The following is a 25,557-nucleotide window of genomic DNA, read 5'->3' on the forward strand; positions in this document are numbered from 1 at the left end:
AACATTCTGACCAATTTTCATGAAGATCTTGTGAAAAATATGGCCTCTAGAGAGGTCACAAGGTTTTTCTATTTTTAGACCTACTGACCTAGTTTTTGACAGCACGTGACCCAGTTTCGAACTTGACCTAGATATTATTAAGATGAACATTCTGACCAACTTTCATCAAGATCCCGTGAAAAATGTGACCTCTAGAGAGGTCACAAGCAAAAGTTTACGCACGGACGGACGGACGGACGCACGGACGGACGCACGAACGGACGACGGACGACGAACGCTGCGCGATCACAAAAGCTCACACTGTCACTTTGTGACATGTGAGCTAAAAATAGAAAAATCTCACTTTTCAATCAAAGCATGAACATTACAATAAATACAGAGAAACTGTGTTTATTTTTCTTGTGTTGAGCAGATATACAATTCTATTAAAAACAATTTTTGACAAAAAAGTACATCATCAAGGAATCATAAAAGTGGTTGCTTAATACAGGTGGTTAGTAAGGTAGAGTCATGTAAATAAGTAGATTTACCTACCTTTCTGGATCAAATTTCATTGGATGTTTCCAGTGTTTAGGATCATGATGTAGACTCCACAAATTGAACAATACAACAGTGTCCTTAGGAATCTGGTATCCTGTGAACAGAAAATAGCTTTCTCTGTTTCATGTATTAGTAACTAAAAACATCAACAAGAGGGTCATGTTAACCCTGAATCGCTCACTTGAGTAATATGAGCCAAATGTTTAAAATGTAAAACTGATGCTAAAATATTACAATGTAGGTCAGTAGGTCATATTCATGGTCACAGAAAGTCAGAGTGCAAAACTGTACATGTCATCCAAATTTCAAGGCTGTATCTTAAACAAGAGGGCCATGATGGCCCTATATCGCTCACCTGAGTAGAGTTGCTTACTTGAACAAGATCTAGGCCTTCTGGTTTATTTTTAGCAAATTTATGAAGATTTCCCTATGTACAATCAAGTAACCCTGGGGCTGGGTAAATTTGACCCTGTGTGGGGGGAGAGGGGGGGTCAAGATTTGAACAATTTTTGTAGAGGTCCACTAGGCAATGCTACATGTCAAATATCTTAGCTCTAGGCCTTCTGTTTTTTTTTTTAGAAAATTTTAAAGATTTTTCTATGTACAATCAAGTAACCCCATGGGGCGGAGCCAATTTAACCCCAGGGGTCATGATTTGAAATTTTTTTGTAGAAGTCTACTAGGCAATGCTACATGTCAAATATCTAACATCTAGGCCTTCTGGTTTATTTTTAGAAAATTTTTGAAGATTTTCATATGTAAAATCAAGTGACCCCTGGGGCGGGGTCAATTTTGACCAAGGGGGTCATTATTTGAACAAATGTTGTAGAGGTCCACTAGGCCATGCTACATGTGAAATATCTAAGCTCTAGGCCTTCTGGTTTATTTTTAGAAATTTTTTGAAGATTTTCATATGTAAAATCAAGTGACCCCTAGGGCGGGGTCAATTTTGACCCGGGGGTCATGATTTGAACAAATTTAGTAGAGGTTCATTAGGCCATGCTACACGTCAAATATCTAAGCTCTAGGCCTTCTGGTTTATTTTTAGAATTTTTTTTGAAGATTTTCCTATGTAAAATCAAGTGACCCCTGGGGCGGGGTCAATTTTGACCCCCAGGTCATGATTTGAACAATTTTAGTAGAGGTCCACTAGGCAATGCCACATGTCAAATATCAAAGCTCTAGGGCTTATGCTTTTTGAGAAGAAGATTTTTTAAGATTTTCCTATGTACAATCAAGTAACCCCTGGGGCGGGGTCAATTTTGACCCCGGGGTCATGATTTGAACAAACTTGGTAGAAGTCCATTAGGCAATACTTCACACCATATATCTCAGCTCTAGGGCTTTTGGTTTTTGAGAAGAAGATTTTTTAAGATTTTCCTATGTAAAATCAAGTGACCCCTGGGGCGGGGTCAATTTTGACCCTGGGGGTCATGATTTAAACAAATTTTGTAGAGGTCCACTAGGCAATGCTACATGTCAAATATCTAAGCTCTAGGCCTTCTAGTTTATTTTTAGAAATTTTTTGAAGATTTTCATATGTAAAATCAAGTGACCCCTGGAGCGGGGTCAATTTTGACCCCAGGATCATGATTTGAACAATTTTAGTAGAGGTCCACTAGGCAATGCTACATGTCAAATATCTAAGCTCTAGGGCTTCTGGTTTTTGAGAAGAAGATTTTTTAAGATTTTCCTATGTAAAATCAAGTGACCCCTGGGGCGGGGTCAATTTTGACCCCGGGGTCATGATTTGAACAAAACTGGTAGAGGTCCACTAGGTAATGCTTCACACCAAATATCTAAGCTCTAGGGCTTCTGGTTTCTGAGAAGAAGATTTTTAAAGTTTTTCTTTTCGGTTGCCATGGCAACCAGAATTCTGTATGGAATTCAATTCTTTGAACAATTTTTAAAGAAGACCATCCAAGGAACATCCCTGTGAAGTTTCATCAAAATTGGCCTGTTGGTTTAGGAGGAGATGTTGTTTAAAGGAAAGTGTGGACGGACACCGGACGGACGGACGGACGGACGCCGGACGGTGAGCGATCACAATACCTCACCCTGAGCACTTTGTGCTCAGGTGAGCTAAAAACAGTAAAGTAGGTCAGTAGGTCAAGGTCAGAGTCAGGTGACCCCTAATCACTTGGGGTCATCAGGTAATTATATTAAAACAGTCTAGGAAATATGATCAGATAATTTTTGAAGTATTTATTCCTATATAACTCATATAGCAAGTGACCCCCAGGGTGGGTCTTCTTTTAACCCCAGGGGAATAATTTGAACAATCTTGTTAGACATCCACTAGGCAATGCTACATAACAAATATCAAAGGCCTAAACCTTGAACTTTCAGACAAGAAGATTTTTTTTACCTATATATGTCTATGTTAAACTTGGGACCCCCAGGGCAGGGCCTATTTTCACCCCAGGGGCATAATTTGAACAACTTTGGTAGAGGACTACAAGGCAATGCAACATACCAAATATCAAAAGCCTAGGCCTTGCAGTTTCAGGCAAGAAGATTTTTAAAGTTTTTTCCTATATAAGTCTATGTAAAACTTGGGACCCCCGGAGCAGGGCCTATTTTCACCCCAGGGGCACAATTTGAAAAATTTTCATAGAGGATCATTAGATGATGTCACATGCCAAATATTAAAAATTTGTACAAGAGGTATTGTCCTTGTGACATATGTGAATGATTCGTGAGGTTTGAAGCAAATCTACAAAGTAGCAGTAATAAGAAAGATAAAAGGAAGTTCATCAAAACTTTCAGGGTGCTGTGATCAAGATGCTGGGGAAAGTAGGATAGCTCTGAATATAATTCATAGAGTCAAGCTAAAAACTATATTTTTCCTGTTTTGAGGTACAACCGATGTACAATGATTTTGACCTTACTTCTTCACTTTGTAAGGCTATCTTCAAAGAGAGCTTTGACTGTACATAAAGTAACTGTATGCAATATCCAAATATCAAAATAATGAGCATTTAAATTTACATGAAAGGACAGAATTTGTTTCATGCCATTCAAAAACAAGAGGACCATCATGGTCCTGAATCGCTCACCTGTTCCCACATGACCCAGTTTTGAGTATGACGTCGTTTTTTCTATTATTTGACATAGTGACCTAGTTTTTGAGCTCATGTGACCCAGTTTTGAACTTGACCTAGATACTATCAAGATAAAAATTCTGACCAATTTTCATGAAGATCCATTGAAAAATATTATCTCTAGAGAGGTCACAAGGTTTTTCTATTATTTGACCTATTGTCCTAGTTTTAGAAGGTACGTGACCCTGTTTTGAACTTTACCTAGATATCATCAAGGTGAACATTCTCACTAATTTTCATGAAGATCTCATGAAAAATATGGCCTCTAGAGAGGTCACAAGGTTTTTCTATTTTTATACCTACTGGCCTAGTTTTTGACCGCACGTGACCCAGTTTCAAATTGACCTAGATATCATCAAGGTGAACATTCAGATCAATTTTCATGACGATCCATTGAAAAATATGGCCTCTAGAGAGGTCAAAAGACTTTTCTAATTTTAGACCTACTGACCTAGTTTTTGACCGCAGTTGACCCAGTTTCAAATTTGATCTAGATATCATCAAGATGAACATTCAGACCAACTTTCATACAAATCCCATGAAAAGTATGGCCTCTAGAGAGGTCACAAGGTTTTTTTATTATTTGACCTACTGACCTAGTTTTTTATGGCAAGTGATCCAGTTTCAAACTTGACCTAGATATCATCAAGGTGAACATTCTGACCAATTTTCATGAAGATCCATTCAAGGGTATGGCCTCTAGAGTGGTCACAAGGTTTTTCTATTTTAAGACCTACTGATCTAGTTTTTGATCGCAGTTGACCCAGTTTCAAACTTGACCTATATATCATCAAGGTAAACATTCAGACCAACTTTCATACAGATCCCATGAAAAATATGGCCTCTAGAGAGGTCACAACGTTTTTTCATTATTTGACCTACTGACCTACTTTTTGAAGGCACGTGACCCACTTTCGAACTTGACGAAGATATCATCAAGATGAACATTCTGACCAATTTTTATGGAGATCCATTCACAAGTATTGCCTCTAGAGAGGTCACAAGGTTTTTCTATTATTTGACCTACTGACCTAGTTTTTGATGGCACATGACCCAGTTTCGAACTTGACCTAGATATCATCAAGGTGAAGGTTTTGACCAATTTTCATGAAGATCTTGTGAAATATATGGCCTCTAGAAAGGTCACAAGGTTTTTCTATTTTTAGACCTACTGACCTAGTTTTTGAAGGCACGTGACATAGTTTCTAACTTGACCTAAATATCATCAAGGTGAACATTCTGACCAATTTTCATGAAGATCTTGTGAAATATATGGCCTCTAGAGAGGTCACAAGGTTTTTCTATTTTTAGACCTACTGACCTAGTTTTTGATGGCATGTGACCCAGTTTCGAACTTGACCTAGATATCATCAAGATGAACATTCTGACCAACTTTCATAAAGATCCCACAAAAAATGTGACCTCTAGAGTGGTCACAAGCAAAAGTTTACGGACGCACGCACGCACGCATGGACGATGGAAGCCGCGCGATCATAAAAGCTCACCTTGTCACTTTGTGACAGGTGAGCTAAAAAGACCAATGCTCTACAAAATGTAACCTCTAGCACCCAAACAAAGATTTTATATGATTTGACCTAGTAACCTGTTTTTGAACCAAGTAGATCCTGCTTTTTCTTAAACTATATTTCATAAAGAGAATGTGACACTCTGACCAAGTTTTACGCTGGCCAGATAGGAAATATAGCCTTTTGAGTGATGACAAGGTTTTTCTATTATTTGACCAAGTGACTTTATTTTTGACCTCGTATAACTGGTTCAAATCTTGGCTTAAATTCACTGAGACAATCATACTGATCACGTATTATAAAGATAAGGTAGAAAATGTGACCTGTACAGTGTTTGCAAATATTTAAAATTCTTGACCTTAGATAACCCAGTTTCAAACTTCATAATTTCATAGATATAAACATTCTGACAAAGATTCATAACAAGAGCTGCCAGAGGACAGCAACGCTCGACTATTTAACAGCCTTGTCGCTTGAATGAATAAGAAAGTCGAAAAAGGGGCATAATTTAGTAAAAAATTAAAATAGGGTTATGGAACCTGCATAGTGCTTATCAGCTCATGACAGTGGACAAGTGTATGATCCCATTAGTGGGTACTGAGATACCAGCTTACATATAAGAATTTAACCCAAAAACTCCTAAGTTGAAAAAGGGGCATAATTTTTCAAAATGCAAAGTTGAGTTATTGACCCTTTGCACTGCATGTCATATCATGACAGTGAACTAGTGTGTTAAGTTTCAATCCTTTCCCATTAGTGGATACTGAGATACCAGCTTACATACAAAAACTTAACCAAAAATTTCTATGTTGAAAAAGGGGCATAATTTTGTAAAAAAGCAAAATAAAGTTATGGGACCTGCATTGTGCATGTCAGATCATGACAGTGAACAAGTGTGTGAAGTTTCAATCCATTCCCACAAGTGGTTACTGAGATACCAGCTTACATACAAAACCTTAACCAAAAATTTCTAAGTCAAAAAAGGGGCATAATTTTGTAAAAAAGCAAAACAGAGTTATGGAACCTGTGCAATGTAAGTCAGTTTATCACAGTAAATAAGTGTGTGAAGTTTCAATCCATTCCCACAAGTGGTTGCTGAGATACCAGCTTACATACAAAAACTTAACCAAATCGGGACGCGGACGCCGACGCATGGGCGAGTCCAATAGCTCTACTATTCTATGAATAGTCGAGCTAAAAATCAAGAAGAAAATGTCAACTCTACAGTATAAACAGTCTTTTTCCTATTATTTTGACTTGGTGATCTAGTCTGTGACATTAAGATAACTAGGACAGGGACAATTAATCGGTTAATCGGATCCGATTCGATTACTAGGTGAAACCGGTTTCAATTTTGCAAAACTGCTAATCGCTCTCAAATAATAAACATCCTACAATCCCAATAAAATGTATATTACTGCCTGTATGTACACACATTTAATGATTATATCCTTGGTTTTATCGATCGATAAACAGGTAGAATAGCGGGGTGTATAGGGGCTATTTTCGATCTTAATTACATCACGAATTGTGCTTTATCTTTATACATTTCTTTGACCAGCACATAGACCTGCAGTATATTTCTGCTAAAACACATCAACATAATCAATAGCATAAATCTCGCACGACAACTCAAACGATAACATGTTTGATAATAATGATTTTTCTTCATAAAATGTTTCAATACAGAAAATATATTTGTATAAAAGTACAGTATGTACTTGACTTCTATCACTGACAATCTTTCTGAGTTCAACAATGCAAGAGAACCATAACAATTAAACGATAATTTAAACACGCTGTCGTTTAAATTATAGAGCGGGAGTAGTACCGAATTTGCCTGTCGTGATATATTCAAAATAAAATAAACCAAAATATGACTTATTTTAAAATTATCACACTGCTTGCAAACGATAAAGTCTGCAAGTTCCTAATGAAGTCAGGTGGCAGAAGTACCTTGGGACACCTGCACTTTACCAATACGAATTTTCAATAAAATACTATGTTTTTATTCTTATGGGGGCTACTGCACTCACACACCAGTTTTTCATTTTTGTTTATTGAATAGATTATTGTTATAATTTATCTAAGTGATTGTTACACGCAAAAGCCTAGCAGGAACTGTGTACCAGTAAAGTGCTTTCTAGCCAGTATCTTGAAACGGTCGTCAGAAAAGAAAACAACATTTTCAATACGGCAGCCGATAAACAGTTTGATTCAATTTCATACAAACAATTAACCAGTTTCAAAATTCTGAAATCATCCCAGCCCTAAAGATAACCCAGCTTTGAATTTGACCTAAATTACACAGAGAGTACCTTCTGACAATATATGAATATTGGTTAGTACATGTTGTTTCAGAAGTATTTTTCTTTTTGTATTATCTCACACTTTTTGAACTTCAGATGACCCAGTTTCAAACTTGCTTTAGTTTTGTAAAGACATCCTGACAATGTTTCATGAAGATCAGGCAGAAAATGTCCATTGATCCACTACCAAACTCAATCCAGATTTTATTAAGGCAATCATTTTGCCCAGGTGTCATTCAAGATAGAACCAAAAGTGTGAAAATAAAACTGTCATAAAAAAGCTTACCCATGAAGGGAGTATTTTCAGTGGTAGAATGTGGATACATAAAGGGCATCACAGTGGCAAGTCTTTGAGTTTCCATTATCACAGCACATGTATAGGGAAGGTAAGGCTGGTCTGACAGGCATGGCAGTCTATCTTTACCAACCACTGATACAAGTTCCTCATATACCTGTAAAATACACAGCACATGTATAGGGACTTCTCCTGTTATATATCCTCAGAACCCTGATTCAAATTCTGATAGAGCTATGTCCCTTTTTAACTTAAAATTTTTGGTTGAAGTTTTGATTAAGTCAAATATCTCTGTTACTATCAAAGCGTTTGACTTGAAACTTAAAAGGGTCATTTACTATAAAAGTACTCACCAAAAGGAACAATCTCCATAGCTCTGACAGAGTTATGCCACTTTTAAGTTAGAATTCATTGACAACAGTAATGTAAAGTTTTTGCTTGCAAAACTCTTATTCAGAGTCAAGCAGTTAGAAAGGTCAAGCACGCTTTAGTATTAAATTTTGATAGAATTTTAGATTCTTAATACGTTCTTAATATGTATAGATATTTTTAATTTGTATACAGTCTCTTATAAATCAAATTTGATTGGTACTATACTTTGTTTGTAACTCTTTTATCTGTGTTTGTATTGTTTATCATGTATAGTAATGAGACTCTAATAAAGATATATATAGGGAAGGTAAGGCTTTGCAAAGAAATAACCTTTAAAATTTGATGATACTTTTTTAGCAAACTTTCTTTTGAGTAGTAAATAGTTTGTTTAACTATTTAAGAAAAGAGCACTTTCTAAAGTGCCAAGGCAGGTCTGTAGTTACTTCACATAAGGCAATGTGAAAGAAATGTTATGGTTCTTGGCCTTTTTACTCACCCTATGATGACAAAAAATATTAATTCCGAAACTCCAGTATTCAAGAACAAAATCTAAACATTCAAGAAATGTCAGTTTTTAAGTTAAGAAAAGTCATAATTCTCACAAAATTCCAGAGCTATGGCTCTTGACTTAATTACTAATCTAATGATAATAAAAATGATCAAGTGACGACAATAACTTGTAAAACAAGAGCACCGCCTTGCGGGTGCTGACGCTCATCTGATTTTTTTTGTATAATAGAAATATTGCCCTACCCATGATTTTCTAAGTCTAAAAAGGGCCATCACTCTTGCAAAAAGCAGGATAGAGTTATGTTTCTTGATGTACAGTGTCCACATATGATGGTGAAAAACTGTTGCAAGTTTTAAAGCAATAGCTTTGATAGTTTATGAGAAAAGTTGACTTAAACATAATATTCAACCAAGAAAATGATTTTTCTAAGTCCAAAAGGGGCAATAATTATTGCAAAAAGCAGGATGGAGTTATGTTGCTTGCTGTACAGGGTCAGCTTATGATGGTGAACAAGAGTTGCAAGTTTTAAAGCAATAGCTTTGATAGTTTAAGAGAAAAAGTTGACCTAAACATAAAACTTAACCAAGAAATCTGATTTTCTAAGTCCAAAAGGGGCAATAATTCTTGCAAAAAGCAAGATTGAGTTATGTTTCTTGATGTACAGGGTCTGCTTATGATGGTGAACAAGTATTCCAAGTTTCAAAGCAAAAGCTTTGATAGTTTAGGAGAAAAGTTGACCTAAACATAAAACTTAACCAAGAAATCTGATATTTTCTAAGTACAAAAGGGGCCATAAATCTTGCAAAAAGCAAGATGGTGTTATGTTTCTTGCTATACAGGGTCAGCTTATGATGGTAAACAAGTATTCCAAGTTTCAAAGCAATAGCTTTGATAGTTTAGGAGAAAAGCTGACCTAAACATAAAACTTAACCAGGCAACGCCGACGCCAACGCCGACGCCGACAACCGCTCAAGTGATGACAATAACTCATCATTTTTTTTCAAAAAATCAGATGAGCTAAAAATGCAATATCTGGAATCCTCCAGCTCACTTTGAGGCTATGCCTTATTTAACATTATTTCCTAACATGACCACATGAGCAAGGCTGAAACTCACAAAAGGTGAAAGTCAACATAACTGACAGACAGACAGACAGACAGACAAATTCTTTATTTCATCTCAGGTACATATGTACAACATGAGGAAATACAAATATTCTGCAAAGAACAGTTATGCTTCCAATAGTGAAAATATTATAGCCAACTATGTACATTAAAGGTTGAAGCAAGATAACAGCATTTTTTTTTTTTTTTTTTTTTGTCATCTATGGGGGAACTCAAGTATGTTCAAACGATTTGCAATTGATGTCAAGATAATGGAAATTATTTTAGAATTAAAATAATTTAATTTATTTTTTCTCGAATTGTTGCTCGTTAATTACCGTCTGCTAGTTTATTAAATTGTCGTCTGTTTTCGTAGATAAACGTGTCATCGATATTGTTACACTTGGCTGATCTGAACTGGTTCCTATTGACACTGGTACCCAGTCGATATAATATAAATACCAATAATCTCGTGCAGTTCTCTCACATTTTGCTAGCTACACCGTCGGTAACGTCAAAACTATTTACATGTTTTGATTTATCATCGCAATGCCTCGTGGTCAAAGGCGGGAACTGATATTTCAGAGGAATCCTTGCAACAGAAATATTCTGCAGTATGCTCCTCAGAACAATGGCAAGAGGGATGCTAGGTGCAGATGCCTTAGAAGAGAATGTTGTTGACGGTGTTACTAATCTTCTGCCGGTATGTCGAAAAATAATTTCACAGATTTAGTAGATTGTTTGTTGTTCAAACAGATCCTTACGTTTTTTCATAATATTCACGAATAGGGTGTGGCGACGCACGCGGCTACAGGCTATCCTTTTGACTCTATTTTGGCATACAATATCAGTAAACTCGGTTCCACGGTTATTCAAATTTTACTGTGTATATAACTTTTGATGACATAAGGCAACATGTACTACACTTAGCTTGCAAAATCAAAGGTGTTTTGTATACACAAATGTATAATTTGATTTAATAGTCGCTATTTTGACAGGCGTCTCTGTTCATAGTCATGATTTCCATGCTTTTTCAGTGTCAATTTAAGGTTATAAGGTAGAACTGGAGCAGGTGTCTAACAACAGTTCGTTTTTGTAAACATCATGTTTGTAAAAATTAGATTTAGTTTTTGTATCCTAGCTACGATTTTCATATTTGGATATTTATAAGAAAAACATGAGTTCAAGCTAAAACAAAATATAAACAAAAATTAGGTTATTTTGCATGTAGAGAAATATTTGTTTTGAAAACTTGTGGTACGAATGACCTAGTAATTGAACTGTGTTTGACATTTCTTTACAAACTTTACGCTCGACAGATGTTTACGTAGCGATTCAGTGTCAGCTTTAATTAAATGTTAAGGCGAGTAGATAAATTAGGTATTGCAACCGAAATGCACAGTCAAAAGTCCGTATTTTGCAAGGGTTTGGTAGTTAATCTGAATAGTAACTAGCACATTAAATGTACAGAAAAATATTAAGTTTTTTGAGAAATCTACTAATGAATTCATCACTTACGTTTCAGTATACCAGGTATTCTTACAAAATTGATGAGATATTGCATTACATGTATAACTTCAGAGATCGCGCACTGCGTTAGAAGAACTTATTCATTCACGAGTTATGACGATCAATTTCTTTTATGTCAAAGCACTTCAGCTCCATGGTCTAAGTCAAACAATAATTTATGGGCCATTACATGCTGGTTAAACCAGTTAACATCAGTTTTTATGCATATGTATTATGACTGTAATTTCTGTAATCGTACGTGGTTTATTCGCAAATTTGCTTACGATGTAAAGTGTACAAATTTCAACGCGCATATAAAGTCTTTAAGTAATCAAAAGTTTTCGTCTCTTTGTTCGAGCTTCCTTTCATAAAGGATCACTTCTCAGATTCTGTCAGTTTAGGAAACATAACAGTTGGAACATCTTATCTCTTACACAAACTGTCTTCTAATTTCATTGAACTGCTATGTTCACTTTAAGAGTAATAATTAAATACGTTTCACTGAATTCAGAATAATCAATACGCAATTTTAAAATAATATTGAAACTGACCGAGTAGCCGGTCCCACTGCTAAATTTCAAGATTTCAGTAAAATGTTTCATTTCACAAAAATATTTCAGGTGAATATAGAGGAACTCACCATTTATCATACAATGAACGATCTTATTAACGGTTAAAATAAATGGGTTCAATAATTAGGTCACTTCGGATCTCAGTTTACGTCATTCATGCGCAGCAGGTTCAATTTAACCATTTATAAATAGTTTACGTTATGTAGCATAGAAGTATGTCAAAACATTAAATTCACAGGCGAACACAAATTAAAACTTATTTGTAGATACACGAGGACGTTGACATATTAATTAAAGTCGCTTTCATTTGTAACTTAACCAGGTACATAACATTTGAATAGTTTGCTAGATTTTAGAATCTGCATAAATCAAAGTTGAACACTAATAAATTGTCACATTTCTAAGATTGTACCGGTTCGTCACGATGACAATTTTTACCGGTCAATCTTTACTCGCCGTTTTTGGTCTGACAAAACTATATCATCATACAAGAATTAGGATATTTAACAATGTTATGATTTTTACAAAAATAAATCAGTTGGATTTCAGTTTTTTCTGTTACAAACTAAGATTTATAATTTTGTCTTTTGATAGTACCCGGGTGAATATTCTGATTTTGGTATTTATTTTCACCGTCACTGATGACTTGATTTATGATACAGACTTGGATTTACAGCAAACATAACATTGACGGAATTGTTTCCAATCTTAGCGGCGGTTGTGGTTTGGGGATCAGACTTATTAAACAACTGCTGAATAATAAGTAATAAATCTAAAAGCTCTTTTGCCTCAATAGGGCAGTTATAAGTATCTTGTACAAACTATCATGTAGTTGTCAGATTTTATTGCTTTCCTATATACGCTGAACATGTACCAGGTCGTCAATATGACATTTTTGGTTTAAGTTATTCAGATTTAGATAAGCAGCTCCTGATGTAGATCCATAGAGTTCGAACATTGTTACAATCTTAAATAAAAGTAGCACTTATACCTCGGTTACATACAATACAGCTATTGAATCATTAAAAAAAAAAAAATCAATAAAAAAAAAAAAATAATAAAAAATCACTTACCGTTTACCTTAACAATGACCAATATCAACCCATCACATTATTTTCTTATAGTGTATGTTGTTTTGTGAAAGACGAATTTAACTTACATTTCAGGCTTAAAATCCTACCCCGCTGCTATTCAATTAATTCTGTTGTGTGTATGCAACCATGATTATAGTAGGCACGTACCACAGTGTTGCACGCAAAACTAATGGTATTTCATATAGAATTATATATAAAATACACTCTATTTTGACAGGTGTCACTGTTCATAGTCGGGATTTTCTTGCTTTTTCAGTTACGATTCAAGGTTAAAATGTAGGACGGGAGCAGGGCTTTAAATTAATTTCACAAATTGCACGGGTTTTTCATTTACATACGGGTTTCGTCATAAGTAAACTGTTAGACGGCTGTCGAAATAATTGTGCTACCCGAGACAAGCGGGCTCTATCGACAAAGTTTTTAATAAAGGTCAAATGCGACTGCTTCACGTGCACGATATACGAGGAATACGAGTTGAAAATATGTTAGTCTTTGTTTATTGTATCATACTTTGGTTTGTTTATGTGAGCAAACGATTAACATACAAATTGTTCAAGTTTCAGACTTGTCCGTAGTTGAGAACAAATATGCGTATATAAAATTTCAAAACAATGAAATATATATCTATCCCCCGTTATTTCAGAATTAAGGAGTAGAAATCGGGTCACATAAATTTTTCTATAGGCGCAGACAAAATGTCTTCTGTATGTGCATTAATTATCTCAATTAATAGAGAAATGATCGTAAATTCAGGACTTCTACTCGTTAATCTGGAGTAAAATGTCAGTTTTTTCTTTGTTCTGCCGTTTCAGCCAAATCTTTAAAAGGGGAGCTTGTACTGTCTAATTGTTGATGCAAGATATAATAAAATCATAGCTTTGGAAGTTGTAAGATTAGATTTAGTAATATATGGCCTACCGCAAGTTAGTTTATTCAGGTGGCAAATTCATTATAATTAGGCTCGATATTGATGCTATCCCACATTTTGCTTCGGTCAGGTAGAATACAGTATAAGAAAGTAGGACTACAGTTTTTTGGTGATTACATAAAAGATGCGATTTGTTAAAGAAGAGTTTGAAAGGCCGTAGAATTTTGGCGGATAAATTATAAATTTATTGTGGCGGTAAAATTCTGTCGGCCGTGAGGTGAGCGGATACGGTGTCTGTATGTTTGCATTCAAGTTGCGTACTTTGGGGTATCATATGTTTACCAGTTTGTGTTAACTGGATAGTAAAAGGTTTTGCCCTAGTACTTGGCGATTCCTAGTGTTGCGTGTGTTGCGTATGTTGCGTTGCTCTCAGTGGTGTCACTTTGCCTTGCCTTGCCTTGCCTTTCATTGACTCGTGTTGCGGTTTCGCTCATTCTCGGTGAAACCCGAAATGGGTGGAATGGTAGCTCGACGTTCAATTGAAATTGTTGTGTGTTTGCATTTGAGTGATACCTGTTATAAGTGCAAAGTGTCTTGTGTTGCTTTGCCTTTGAGTGACACCTGTTACAAAGTACAAAGTGTCTTGCGTTACTTTGCGTTGTTTGAGTGATACCTGTTACAAAGTACAAAGTGTCTTGCATTGCTTTGCCTTGTGGTCCGTTGTGTTATATTGCCTCGCTTTACATTGGCTAGGGTTGTGCATTTGACCGCATCCCGGGGACACCCGGGCTGGGTTGGATTCACAATTCGGAGTTCGATGGCTTGCGCAGTTGCGTTGTTTTGGCAAGCCTTGGGTTGGTGCGTCTGTTCTCCTCTCGGTCGACGGATTTTGCTGTGCTTTTAACGACTCTACACGGTGAGACCCTTGTTGAGTCATGAGCGGCCGATCAACTCCCAATATTGTCAATATACTTTTACTGAATTTAATTAAATTATTACAAAATGTATCATGCGTATGTTTAACTATCGTTGTAAGTATCAATGCATATTCTTGATGAATAAAGAGTGTTGTATGAGATAATTGGTTTTTATTTTGAGTAATAAAATAATTTAGATATGTGCATTTCAACTTATGGTATAATTTATATAAATAACGGGAATTCGGCAATGAGACATGCAGAGAAAAGATCACGTCTCCCTCGATCAAACATGGTTCTAGATCCAACAAGCTGTGACCCACTTTACACATAACATTGCCTCACACACGTGATTTAGTGATGACTAAGCGCTAGTAGGTTATTCCAAAAACCGGTTACTATAATTAGTGCATATATTTATAGGACACTATTTTTGGCTATTCGACACGCGCATATAATTATAAGATAGGATTTTGTAAATTTGATATGTCTTTTGCATTTTAATCACATTTGTGAAACAAATCTATTTTAACTAATTAAAAGAGTAGAATTTTATTCCAGATAATTTATAAAGGAAAAGTAGTTCCATTTGCGGATATATTTAGTGTATTTAATGTAATTAGGCTCTGCACGTTTTGACCCAGTAATTCAAGTGTGCTTTACTTTTTTTTTTTAAGTAAAAGTTGTAATATTTCTTGGAATAACCTGCTTAGTAATCAAAAAAGTGCATATATAATATACATGGATTAGTTGCTGCATAAAACATGTAAGTTGCAATAAATTATAGTATATAATGAACGCTGTTGAGAGATTTTCTATGTAAGCTAATCAAAACTTACTTAAGATTATTCTTATGAAATTGCATATTCTAATTAAACTATTCTCGTTCGAGCTAGACATGAGCCGAGCAAAACAGTGCTTATTATCAACAATGTTTGCATCCTGAAGAAATGATTGTCGTTCATGGTTAAAATATGTACATTTAAGCAAATAATGCTGTTCCGAGCCTATAAGGCCGGAGTCACAGAGCCTGCAAATATTATCAAGGAAGGCTGTCCCACCCCAGCGGGCTGTTTCAATTGAAAGGCGGTGGTTACATATTCTATACTTAAACATTCTAATAAAGTGTTCTTTTGGAAGAATTTTATGGTACGGCTCCAATTCAATTTGCTTTTTAAAAGATGAGTAGATCTTGCCTTTATTGGATAATTGATGTTCTTATTTATCTAACATTTCAAAAGACAATTAAATCTCTCACCTTGTTTTGAACTTCTGGGATTTCAGAGATGTATAGCACCAACCAAAGCAAAGTAGCAGCCACCTGCCTGTAACCTGAACCACAAAGTTCCACAAATAATGAATCCAGCTCATCTTGGTCCAACTGACCCATATCATCATATCTCTCTAACATCACCTATAATAAAGACAACCTCTTTCGTCATATCTCCATTAATACATTACCTAAAGGGAAAGTACCAGTTATGGTTTTCATAATATCTCTCATATATTTAATATCTTGTCATCAAGTGTTACTTTTGCAATCATATCTTTCAAGCATTACCAATTAATGCTGTCTTGACAGTCATCATATCTCTCTAATAATACCATTTTAGGCTAGACCACTGGTTCAATAAAGAGAGCAAGTTGTAAATTCAATCCCATGGTGAAAATCTGCTAATTTTAAAGACATGATACATGAAAAAATTGTACAGTTCAACTGTTTTAAGTTATATACAGGTAACTATCATTCCTAGAGTCCTTGTTAGTATTAATCTATTGTTGGCAAAACACTGGCAAGCACCAAACACATGTGTCGTAAATATCACCTGTCAAAATTATCATACATAATTCATGTAACATTACCTTTATTAAAAACAAGAGCCGTTTGTAAAAATGATTGCCTGTCATATATTATAATTTTCAGCCTTCATTGTGATTTTGACATCTGACCTCCAAATAATCTACTGACCACAGGCAATCATCCTGTGAAGTTTGAAAGTCCTAGGCCAAAGCATTCTTAAAGTTATTCACTGAAAACTGTTTTACAGTCATCTTAACCTTTGACCTATGGCCGTTGGGCCCCTTAAACAGTCAGGATCATGTACTGTCACGACATGTACCACAGCCAGCAATAATCTTGTGAAGTTTGAAAACTGAAAGTCAATGTTCTCTAGTTATTGTCGCCTTTACCTCTGGCCTACAGACCCCTAAGACATTATAGATAAGGTACGACCAGAACAAAACTTCTTTGAAATGTGGGCATAATTATTAACTAACCCTTGAAGTCTATAAAGATTACCTTTCTAACTAACATAAAAGTATTCATATAAATTATATGTACCAATCCATGATCAATAACATCACTGACAATCTCTGGGTTGAAACAATCTTTATGCCTGTAAATAGAACATCAATGATATTCTCAAGATGTCAAGAGGAAAATTTAGTGATTATGATTGCGATAACATATTTATAATATATGAAATAAAATCATTCGATTTTGGCTATTTCATTGGGATATGAATTCAAAGATTTCATTTCTCAGAGACGAAATGAAGTACAGTGAAACACCGCTCACTCGAGCATCGATGACTCGAGCACCCAGGTTCGCTCGATCAAATCATGTGGTCCCGACCGATTTCCTTCTATTTTCTATGTGCAGTTACCATGGCTGGGTCGAGCATCGATAACTCGATCGCTCGAGCATGACACCTGGTCCCTGTGTATTAATTTACTCTTTGTTGTGTCTGGCAAACTCAAGCAGAGCCCTTACAGAAGAAAAAGGCCTGCTGCGTACTCTTGCTGTGTACATACAGCGTATATGATGCGTACATGATGTGTACTGAAATCAAGGGCTTTAAATAGTACGCAGGATATACACCGCACATACACCGATAGTACGTTTGTAGTACACTTTTGACATGCAAATGAGCTCTGCCGCGTACTACTTGCTGCGTACATGCTGTGGACTACATAGTACACAGGATGTACGCTGGAGGAATTTAGTATGCGGGGAAATAGTACGCAGCATGTACGCGGCACATACACTTTTCACATGCAAATGAGCCTGCGGTGTACTACCCCTGCGGCGTACATGCTGTGTACTCCTGCGGCGTACATGCTGTGTACTCCTGCGGCGTACATTCTGTGTACTCCTGGCCCGAGTCCTGCGGCGTACATGCTGTGTACTCCTGCTGCATACATGCTGTGTACTCTTGTGGCGAAACTGCTGTGATAATGTAAATTCCTTACCCCACCAACTTTCTTATGCAAATGCTGATCATTTAGACAGAAAAAAACAGAAAAAAGATAAGTGACATGCATCAATAAGTATTTACCCTTACCAAAATAATGTAGATTGATGTTATCAAATAAATCAGTATGCTTTTCTTCATCCACTTTTCAATGAAATAAATCAATTTTTGAAGCATGTAATTTGGTAAAACATCTGAAGAAAATGGTGTAACTGCATCAAGGGGAAACAACTTTAATGCAACTAAATATAAGTGTTATAAATTTCGAAGTATCTGCGGTGTACATGCAGTGTACTATTTTCTTGTACAAGTTCCTCCTGCGTACATGCAGTGTACTCCTTAAATTTTCGGAGTCTGTGCTGCGTACTTGAAGTGTACTAGTGACCTCCTGCGTACATGCTGTGTACTCGTCGAAATAGTACGCGGCATGTACGCGGCATGCGGTGTATGTAAAATGTACTCCTCTGGCGTACTACTGTGTTCGCGGCATATACACAGCAAATACGCAGAATGTACGCCACAGAGGCTTGCTTCTGTAAGGGAGGTGTCAAAATTTTTCACACCTTTGGCAGTCAGAATGTATCGGTTAATTTTAAATGTTCGCACGCCGTGAGAATTGCATGGTCTATTCCCAGACTATCTTAAATGTTTGTTTGTCAGTATATTTGAGCTGATAATAGATTAACATTATTGATGAAAGGTTAAAGAAAAGTTTTATTGATCAACTATTGATCAATTACTGTTTTCTTAGATTAAAGCAAGTAATTATTACTTTTTTTTCTGCGGGATCGAGAAGATAATTATGAGATCTTAATATTTTAATCAGCAGTTGTTTGCATGCAAATAAAGGAAATAATACAGCATTTTCATAAAATTGAGACGATAATTATGAGATTCGTGTAGTTTTTCAAATAAAAAAATAAAAAGTCTTAGTTGTTTCTTCACATATTGAAACGTCTATCATAGATAATGTTTGTAGTACGTTTTCGAAAATGCCATGAGTGTGTTATTATTACACATCACCGTTTCCTCTGCAAATGGTCATGATGACAATTGGTAAAACAAACTTCAATTTTTTTCACATGTTGATCAATGTTTGGGTCGCTCGAAACCATGGATAACTCATGGATAACTCGTGCATTTTGCTCATCCCCTTGCGACCTCAAAGCGAGCGATGTTTCACTGTATATATAAAGACTGACAGATCAATCTGTTGTGACCTCAATTATGTGGTCACAAGGTAAGGCAGAGTAATTTCTTTTGATTAAAAAAATTAATAGCTTGAAAATAAATTCATCACAAATTTTGTTTACAAAAAAAAACATTGAAGGAGCATTTTTAACCAGTATAGATAGTTTTAATGCAAAATGCTGTCAACTGGATTATAAACCAGATGTGTGTCCATAGGACAGCAGTGCCCCTACCTTCCTTCCTGTCACATTCATGGTTTCATGACTGTAGGTGAAATATTCTTAAGATATATGCAACATAAACCTTTAAGCACTTTATGTGAGTTTTTCTTTATCTAAGTCAAGGACCATAACTCTGGTCTGGCCAAGTAAAATCCCAAACAAAACACCAAGTTCACAGCTTCCCATGCTTATGACGCTAGGTCAATTACTTTTTGAGGTACATGGGACACAAACTTTTATGCCTTTAATGCATATTTTTGACTATGTCAAGGGCCATAACTCTGGTCTTGCAGAGTGAAATCAAAAACAAAACTAAATGTGTGTCCAAAGGACACAGGTGGCCCCACTTCCTATCACTGTACATGGTTTCATGACTCTAGGTGAAACATTTTCTAAGATATATGCAACACAAACATTTAAGCACTTAATGTGTATCTTTCTGTTTCACTAAAGTCAAGGACCGTAACTCTGGTCTGGATGAGTGAAATCCAAACTAAAACACCTGGTGCACAACTGCACATGTACACTAACTGACAATCTTGACGCTTGCTGAATCTGGGTCAAATACTTTTTGAGATATGCACAACCGAATTTCGACAGACTTGACAGACAGACAGACAGACAAAGGGCAACTCTTAAGTGCCACCCCCTCCCCCAACCACAAAATTTGGAAGTCACAATGAAGTAGAAAAGATACAAATGAACAAACTGATAATCTGCAGAAAGGACATAAAACTTCATGCCTTTGCCTATCATGTATTTTACCTGTTCACAATATCTCTCTGATAATCAAAGTGAAGTCTTGTCCTTTCTAAAAATTCTAGCGTGTTGCCTTGTCGGAGACTACCAAACATGGGTACACTCGGACTTGGCCACTTCTTAAACATTTCCTCAGCTCTCATGCTAAATGTTCTCCATATTTCTTGAAAGTTTTCATCATTTGCTGGGTACATTTTCCCATTAACTACAAACAACATGATCCGCAGCATTGTCGACTCTAGCAATGGGGATAAATCACATGATCCCTCTTCGGCTAATAACTGCACAACAAGTTTTTCTGCTTCTCTGCTAACAGCTTCCTCTAGGATATCAGAGCAACACAGTTTGTCGAGACTGTGCAGCACGAAGTCTTTCTTGATCTTGTACTTCATACTCAACTCAGAGAAACTCAGGCCTGAAATGTTCATCTTTATATACTTATTGAATGGCTTGCCATGGTAAAAACTATTGACAGGGATCAATAAGTGGGTTAAATGACAAGTCATCAGATATTAATTTTCACAGATTTCTTTTACAAATTTTTTACTTATTAGCCAAGTAAAATGTGTTGAAAAAAGATCAGTAATAAAGCACGAAATATGAACTGGCAATTTATATAAGGAGCCAAGTAATATTTTTTTTTTTTTTGGGTGGGGGGGGGGGGGTTGTTTGATTTAACATCACACTGACTCAATTACAGGTAATGTGGCAACTTTCCAGCTTTTAATGGTTAAGGAATACCACAGGTATCTTTACATGTATTACTTCATCACGGGCTGGTACCTGGGTAGAACAACTGACCTTTCATGAGCCATATGGATGGCTTCCTCAGACTAAGAATTCAACAACCCAAGTGGGACTTGATCCCACATTGTTGAAGGGCAAGTAATTTGAAGGCAACTACTTTAACCAATTGGAAATGGATGCCCCTGACAAGGAATTTCGCTGCTTGTGCAAAAATAGCTTTTTTCTGGTCAAATGAATTTGAGGGCTTCAAATTTTAGATGTTGGATAAAATGGACATTTGTTCACTGGATCTAAATTTTGTGGATTAACAAAAGTTAGTCCCCCATGAGTAAGAGTAATTTCAATGTGTTCAAAAATATTCGAAATAAACTAACTTCTTACCACCATCCGTGCAGCCATTGAAGAAAGAATGTGGTAAAAATTCTTTTGGTCTTCCTCCAAACACTGGTGACTTTTTGACCAGTCCTTCTTCAATTCCTTCCAATGAACACACGACTACAGCTCTTTCCTTGCCAAGTTTTATACTGTAAACATCACCATATTTTTCCTTCAGTCTTGTCAAACGAATATGAGGATTTGTCTGCAGAAATTTATTGGTCCCAATGAGAGGGTAGTCTAAAGGCCCGGCAGGAAAGTCTCTTACTTTGTTCTTCAACAGGTACACAATGCTCAAAGCTAGGACCAACAGTAACAGAAATATTTTATCCGCTTCTAGGCTGAACTCGATCATATTTTATCTTTGCTCTAAACTGACTATTAAAAATATCTGAGAGGTAAATGTAACACCAACAAAAAAGGTTGTTTTTTTATATTGAAAATTTTGTGCTATGGCAATGGATAAGATTTTTCAGCACTGTCAGAGCTGTTTTGATATCCTCCAATGATGCTAATAACAAGTTTAAAATTGGCAACAACACTTACAGTAACTAAGCTGACCAAGAATTGAAATAAATTTACTGCATGCTGACAACTTTCTTTTCCAGCAAAAATTTTAAAGCCAACAATAGCAGTGCTTTATGTCCCTACTTCATCTTGAAATGAGACTGTTACAATCTGTGGTTGTAATGGAAGAGTTTATAAGAAGTTGTTCTCATGGTAACTACTGTTCCTTCAAGTTGTCACATCTTTCCTGAAAAATCAAATTTTACAAATATTAGAAAAAAACCTAGATCTATTCTCACTAATCTTATGTAAGAAAGTTAAAACGAGAAGTTGCTTTTGTAGGAAAGCACATGTTTCCCCTAAAGCATTGTAGTAATAGGCAAGAAGTCAATAGCATACAGGTGAGAAAGTGAAAGAGATACTGACGGTTGACCATGTAATTGAAACACAATAGGGATCATCAGAATGGCCCAAAAATCAATAAGGGCTACTAGGCATGTCCAATCATCCCAAGAAGTTTCAACGTTCTGGGTAAAGTGGTTTTCAAGTTGTAGACTGAAAACAGTTTTCCATGTTCTGGCCCCTCGGAAACGGTTTTCTATGTTCTGGCCCCTGTGACCTTAGCTTTTCATCGAATAACCCAAACAATGTTAGGGGTCATCTACTCTGTAAATCCTATCACCCTATTAAGTTTCAAGGTTCTGGGTCAACAAGTTGGTTTTCCATGTTCTGGACATGTGACTTTGACTTTTGAGCAAGTGACCCTAAAATCAACAGTATCATCTACTCTGCATGTCCAATAAACCTATGAGGTTCAACATTCTGGGTCAAGTGGTTCTAAAGTTATTGATCGGAAAACATTTTCCATGTTCAGGCCCCTGTGACCTTGACCTTTGATCGAGTGACCCAAAAAGCAAAAAAGGTCTCGGACATAATCATACTGTTATGAGCACACATCCAATTTTTTATTTATAGTTGAGTGTCAACATCAGCTATGAACAGCTGATGTCAACAACTGTTGGCTGACTCAGATTTCAACATAATGCTTTAAACAGGTCCTAGGTAAGTCACAAATTAGCTATATAGCAGGCTATATACCCTTGAGTAACCAGTTTCCGTTACGGTAAGGAAACAGCGTGCAATTTCGTGAATAATAATTGCATAAGCTCAAACTATTTTATTTAGATATAAAGTGAAAATTTTTCCTCGTTTTATCCCCACAGTTTCAAAACATATTTTATGTTGCTAACTGACGGGCCCTGCCATTTTTAAACCTCAACCGGAACTGACTTCCATTTACATTGGTAGAACAGTTTTGTTACCTTTGCGAAATGGAACAGAGAATTAAACAGAATGACATTAACAGAAACCCTGTTACATTTGAAATTTATTTGTTTTCTATCACTTTTGACACAAATATACTGTATTAATTTAATTTGCATACACAAATTAACACTCTCATTGGCCTTGCCAAAGATAGTTGGAGAATACTGCCTTTATTATCATTTTGCTAGAGGTGGGCTTCTATAAATCTACAGCAATTTTACAAAGAAGTTTACAATGAACAATCTATCAATGAATATGACTGTTAATTACCTGTGTATTGATAAAATGCTTTGATTGAAACAAATGAGCATGACTTTCATACTAACCAATAACAATACTTCAGGATTTTTTATACTGCACAAAAAACCTTTCGAGTCTTTAGCCGCATATAAGGTAGTACCTTTTTCTTTCCATACTGTTAAATTAATTAAAGCTTTTGAACCAGTCTTCCGAGGCCTTGACCTTCTTTTACAAAATGTAAACAATCGACTGCAACATGCTATTTTAGGGAAACATTGATGTATTATATATATAATTTAATGGAAGCAGTAAGGTGCATTATTGCATTTACATGTTTATACCATTTCACGTTAGTACGGGAAGTAAAACTGTTTTCTCCACCTCCAAGTACTACACGGAGCATTTATTGGATGCAGAAGATGACTTGACATTTCTGAAGTTGGCATCGAGGTTATGACGTCAGTTCTAAAACAAAACAGTGCGCGAGCTACATGTAAATTTTCATGTATCACTAGACTAGAAGAGAAAAAAAGTGCCCCGAAGTGTAGGTCAACAGGTATATTAGTTTTTTATAGTCCTTGGATAGTTTTTTCATCATGAGTGGGTGGTATCAAATGTTTAAAAGTTAGGAAAGGACCACGAGCGGAATAACATTACAATGTGGGCCTATGGAAATTGAGTTAGTTCACTCTGACCTAAAGCTCGAGATGAAATCAGATAAAACACCGCGGAATAAAAGAAAAAATAAACAATTTTCTGTCTTACGTAATTAACAAAACCTTCTAAAGATCACTGAAAGAATAATACGATGCAGAAATGTCGAAATATATACCTGTCACACATTTTAATTAGACCATTTAATTGTCCGTTAATTGCTGCTGAAGCTGACAAATACATACTATATCCCGTAAGTACCGTTCTAAACCGTACCTTCATCGATCATCTATTATAGGTTGAACACCACTAAATTCGATTTTTTTTTTATCTTTTTTTTTTTTGGATACTTTATTTCGATATTTACAGACACTTTTATTCTCCACAATTATTGTATGGCTACTCTAGAAAAAGAAAAAACATGCTAACTTTTATAATTTTATGAAAACATTCTTCTGCTTCTGCTTCTGCTTCTGCTTCTGCTTCTGCTTCTGCTTCGGTACGGTGTAGGGTCTTTTACAGCGTAGGACACCGGGGGGAGTGCGCTAGTAATACTGAGGGAGGGCAGACTTAAAGCCCTCAACTGTCTGTGCGCCGACTATCTCACTTGACAGATGGTTCCAATCCACAGTCATTTTAATGGAGAAAGAATTTTTATACTGTTCAGTTTTTGCAGTTTTTATTATAAGACCACGATGGTTATTCACTATATATCTATCCACTATGTTTTTTGTATTAAAATTTGGGTGTCCTCTGAATGTATTTCCTATTTCAATGTCTCTTTTGCGGACGCATCGGTCGAGAGGGCTAGGACGCTTTCCTGCGGAGGTGAAGGCCCCTGGTTCGAATCCTGGCTACTTCCATTGCAGTGTGTCCTTGGGCAAGGTACTGTATCACAATTGCCTGAGTCGACCCAGCTGTAAATGGGTACCAGCAAATTACTGGGGGTAAGGTATAAATGGTATTAACTGTTCTTAAAATAAGGTCGCTCAAAAGCTCTACAGAGCTTATGTTAATTGTTTCACAAAGCGATGGTAAATAAAATTTACCTTTACCTTTACCTTTGGAACCACCATTTTTATCTAGAAGGAAATAGGAGAAAGCAGATTTTAATAGAATGTTATAAATACACACTGAAACACAGAAGACTTATAGAAAACACAAATCTATTAAGAAATGTCACGAGGAAAGGAAGAAAGATTAGGACTATTTATATATGCATTACTTTTGACACTGATTTTGGTAGTGATCAGTCTAAATGTTAAGAATGTGCTTCTTCCTGTAACTCCCTGTTTTAGGGAACTATTCCAGTATTACATAACAATCAAAAGAAAAATACGGGTCATTTTTCATTTAAGAATTGTAAAGTCGCTTTAAAGTAGGCTAAGCCCTAAAATGTAGCTTTGTGTTTCTATAATCAACGTGCAATAAAGTGAGAATTAGGAATTTCTATACCAAAATCTGTTACAGTTGTTTTGCCACCGACCGTTCCAAGGTGGTGCCCCACTGTGTTCCTTTATTTGTTTGTTTTGTCCGTGTGTGTGGCGTGAGTGTGCGTGTGTG

General features: G+C 36.0%; 1 protein-coding gene across 1 annotated transcript in view; it reads right to left on the reverse strand.

The window, feature by feature from the left end:
* The window catches only part of LOC123544838 (cytochrome P450 1A2-like), a 34,844-nt gene extending 10,610 nt beyond the window's left edge, over window positions 1-24,234 (reverse strand). The window contains exons 1-7 of the mRNA XM_053520347.1: window positions 24,173-24,234; window positions 21,274-22,021; window positions 20,152-20,560; window positions 17,062-17,116; window positions 15,979-16,134; window positions 7,766-7,931; window positions 535-634 (exon numbers count right to left, since the gene is read on the reverse strand). Of these exons, the coding sequence (XP_053376322.1) occupies window positions 535-634; window positions 7,766-7,931; window positions 15,979-16,134; window positions 17,062-17,116; window positions 20,152-20,560; window positions 21,274-21,622 (1,235 nt within the window). The 5' untranslated portion in view covers window positions 21,623-22,021; window positions 24,173-24,234. The remainder of the gene's footprint in view (window positions 1-534; window positions 635-7,765; window positions 7,932-15,978; window positions 16,135-17,061; window positions 17,117-20,151; window positions 20,561-21,273; window positions 22,022-24,172) is intronic.
* Window positions 24,235-25,557: the final 1,323 nt, after the last annotated feature.

The sequence above is a fragment of the Mercenaria mercenaria genome, chromosome 12, assembly GCF_021730395.1.
Source record: "Mercenaria mercenaria strain notata chromosome 12, MADL_Memer_1, whole genome shotgun sequence".
Lineage (NCBI taxonomy): Eukaryota > Metazoa > Mollusca > Bivalvia > Venerida > Veneridae > Mercenaria > Mercenaria mercenaria.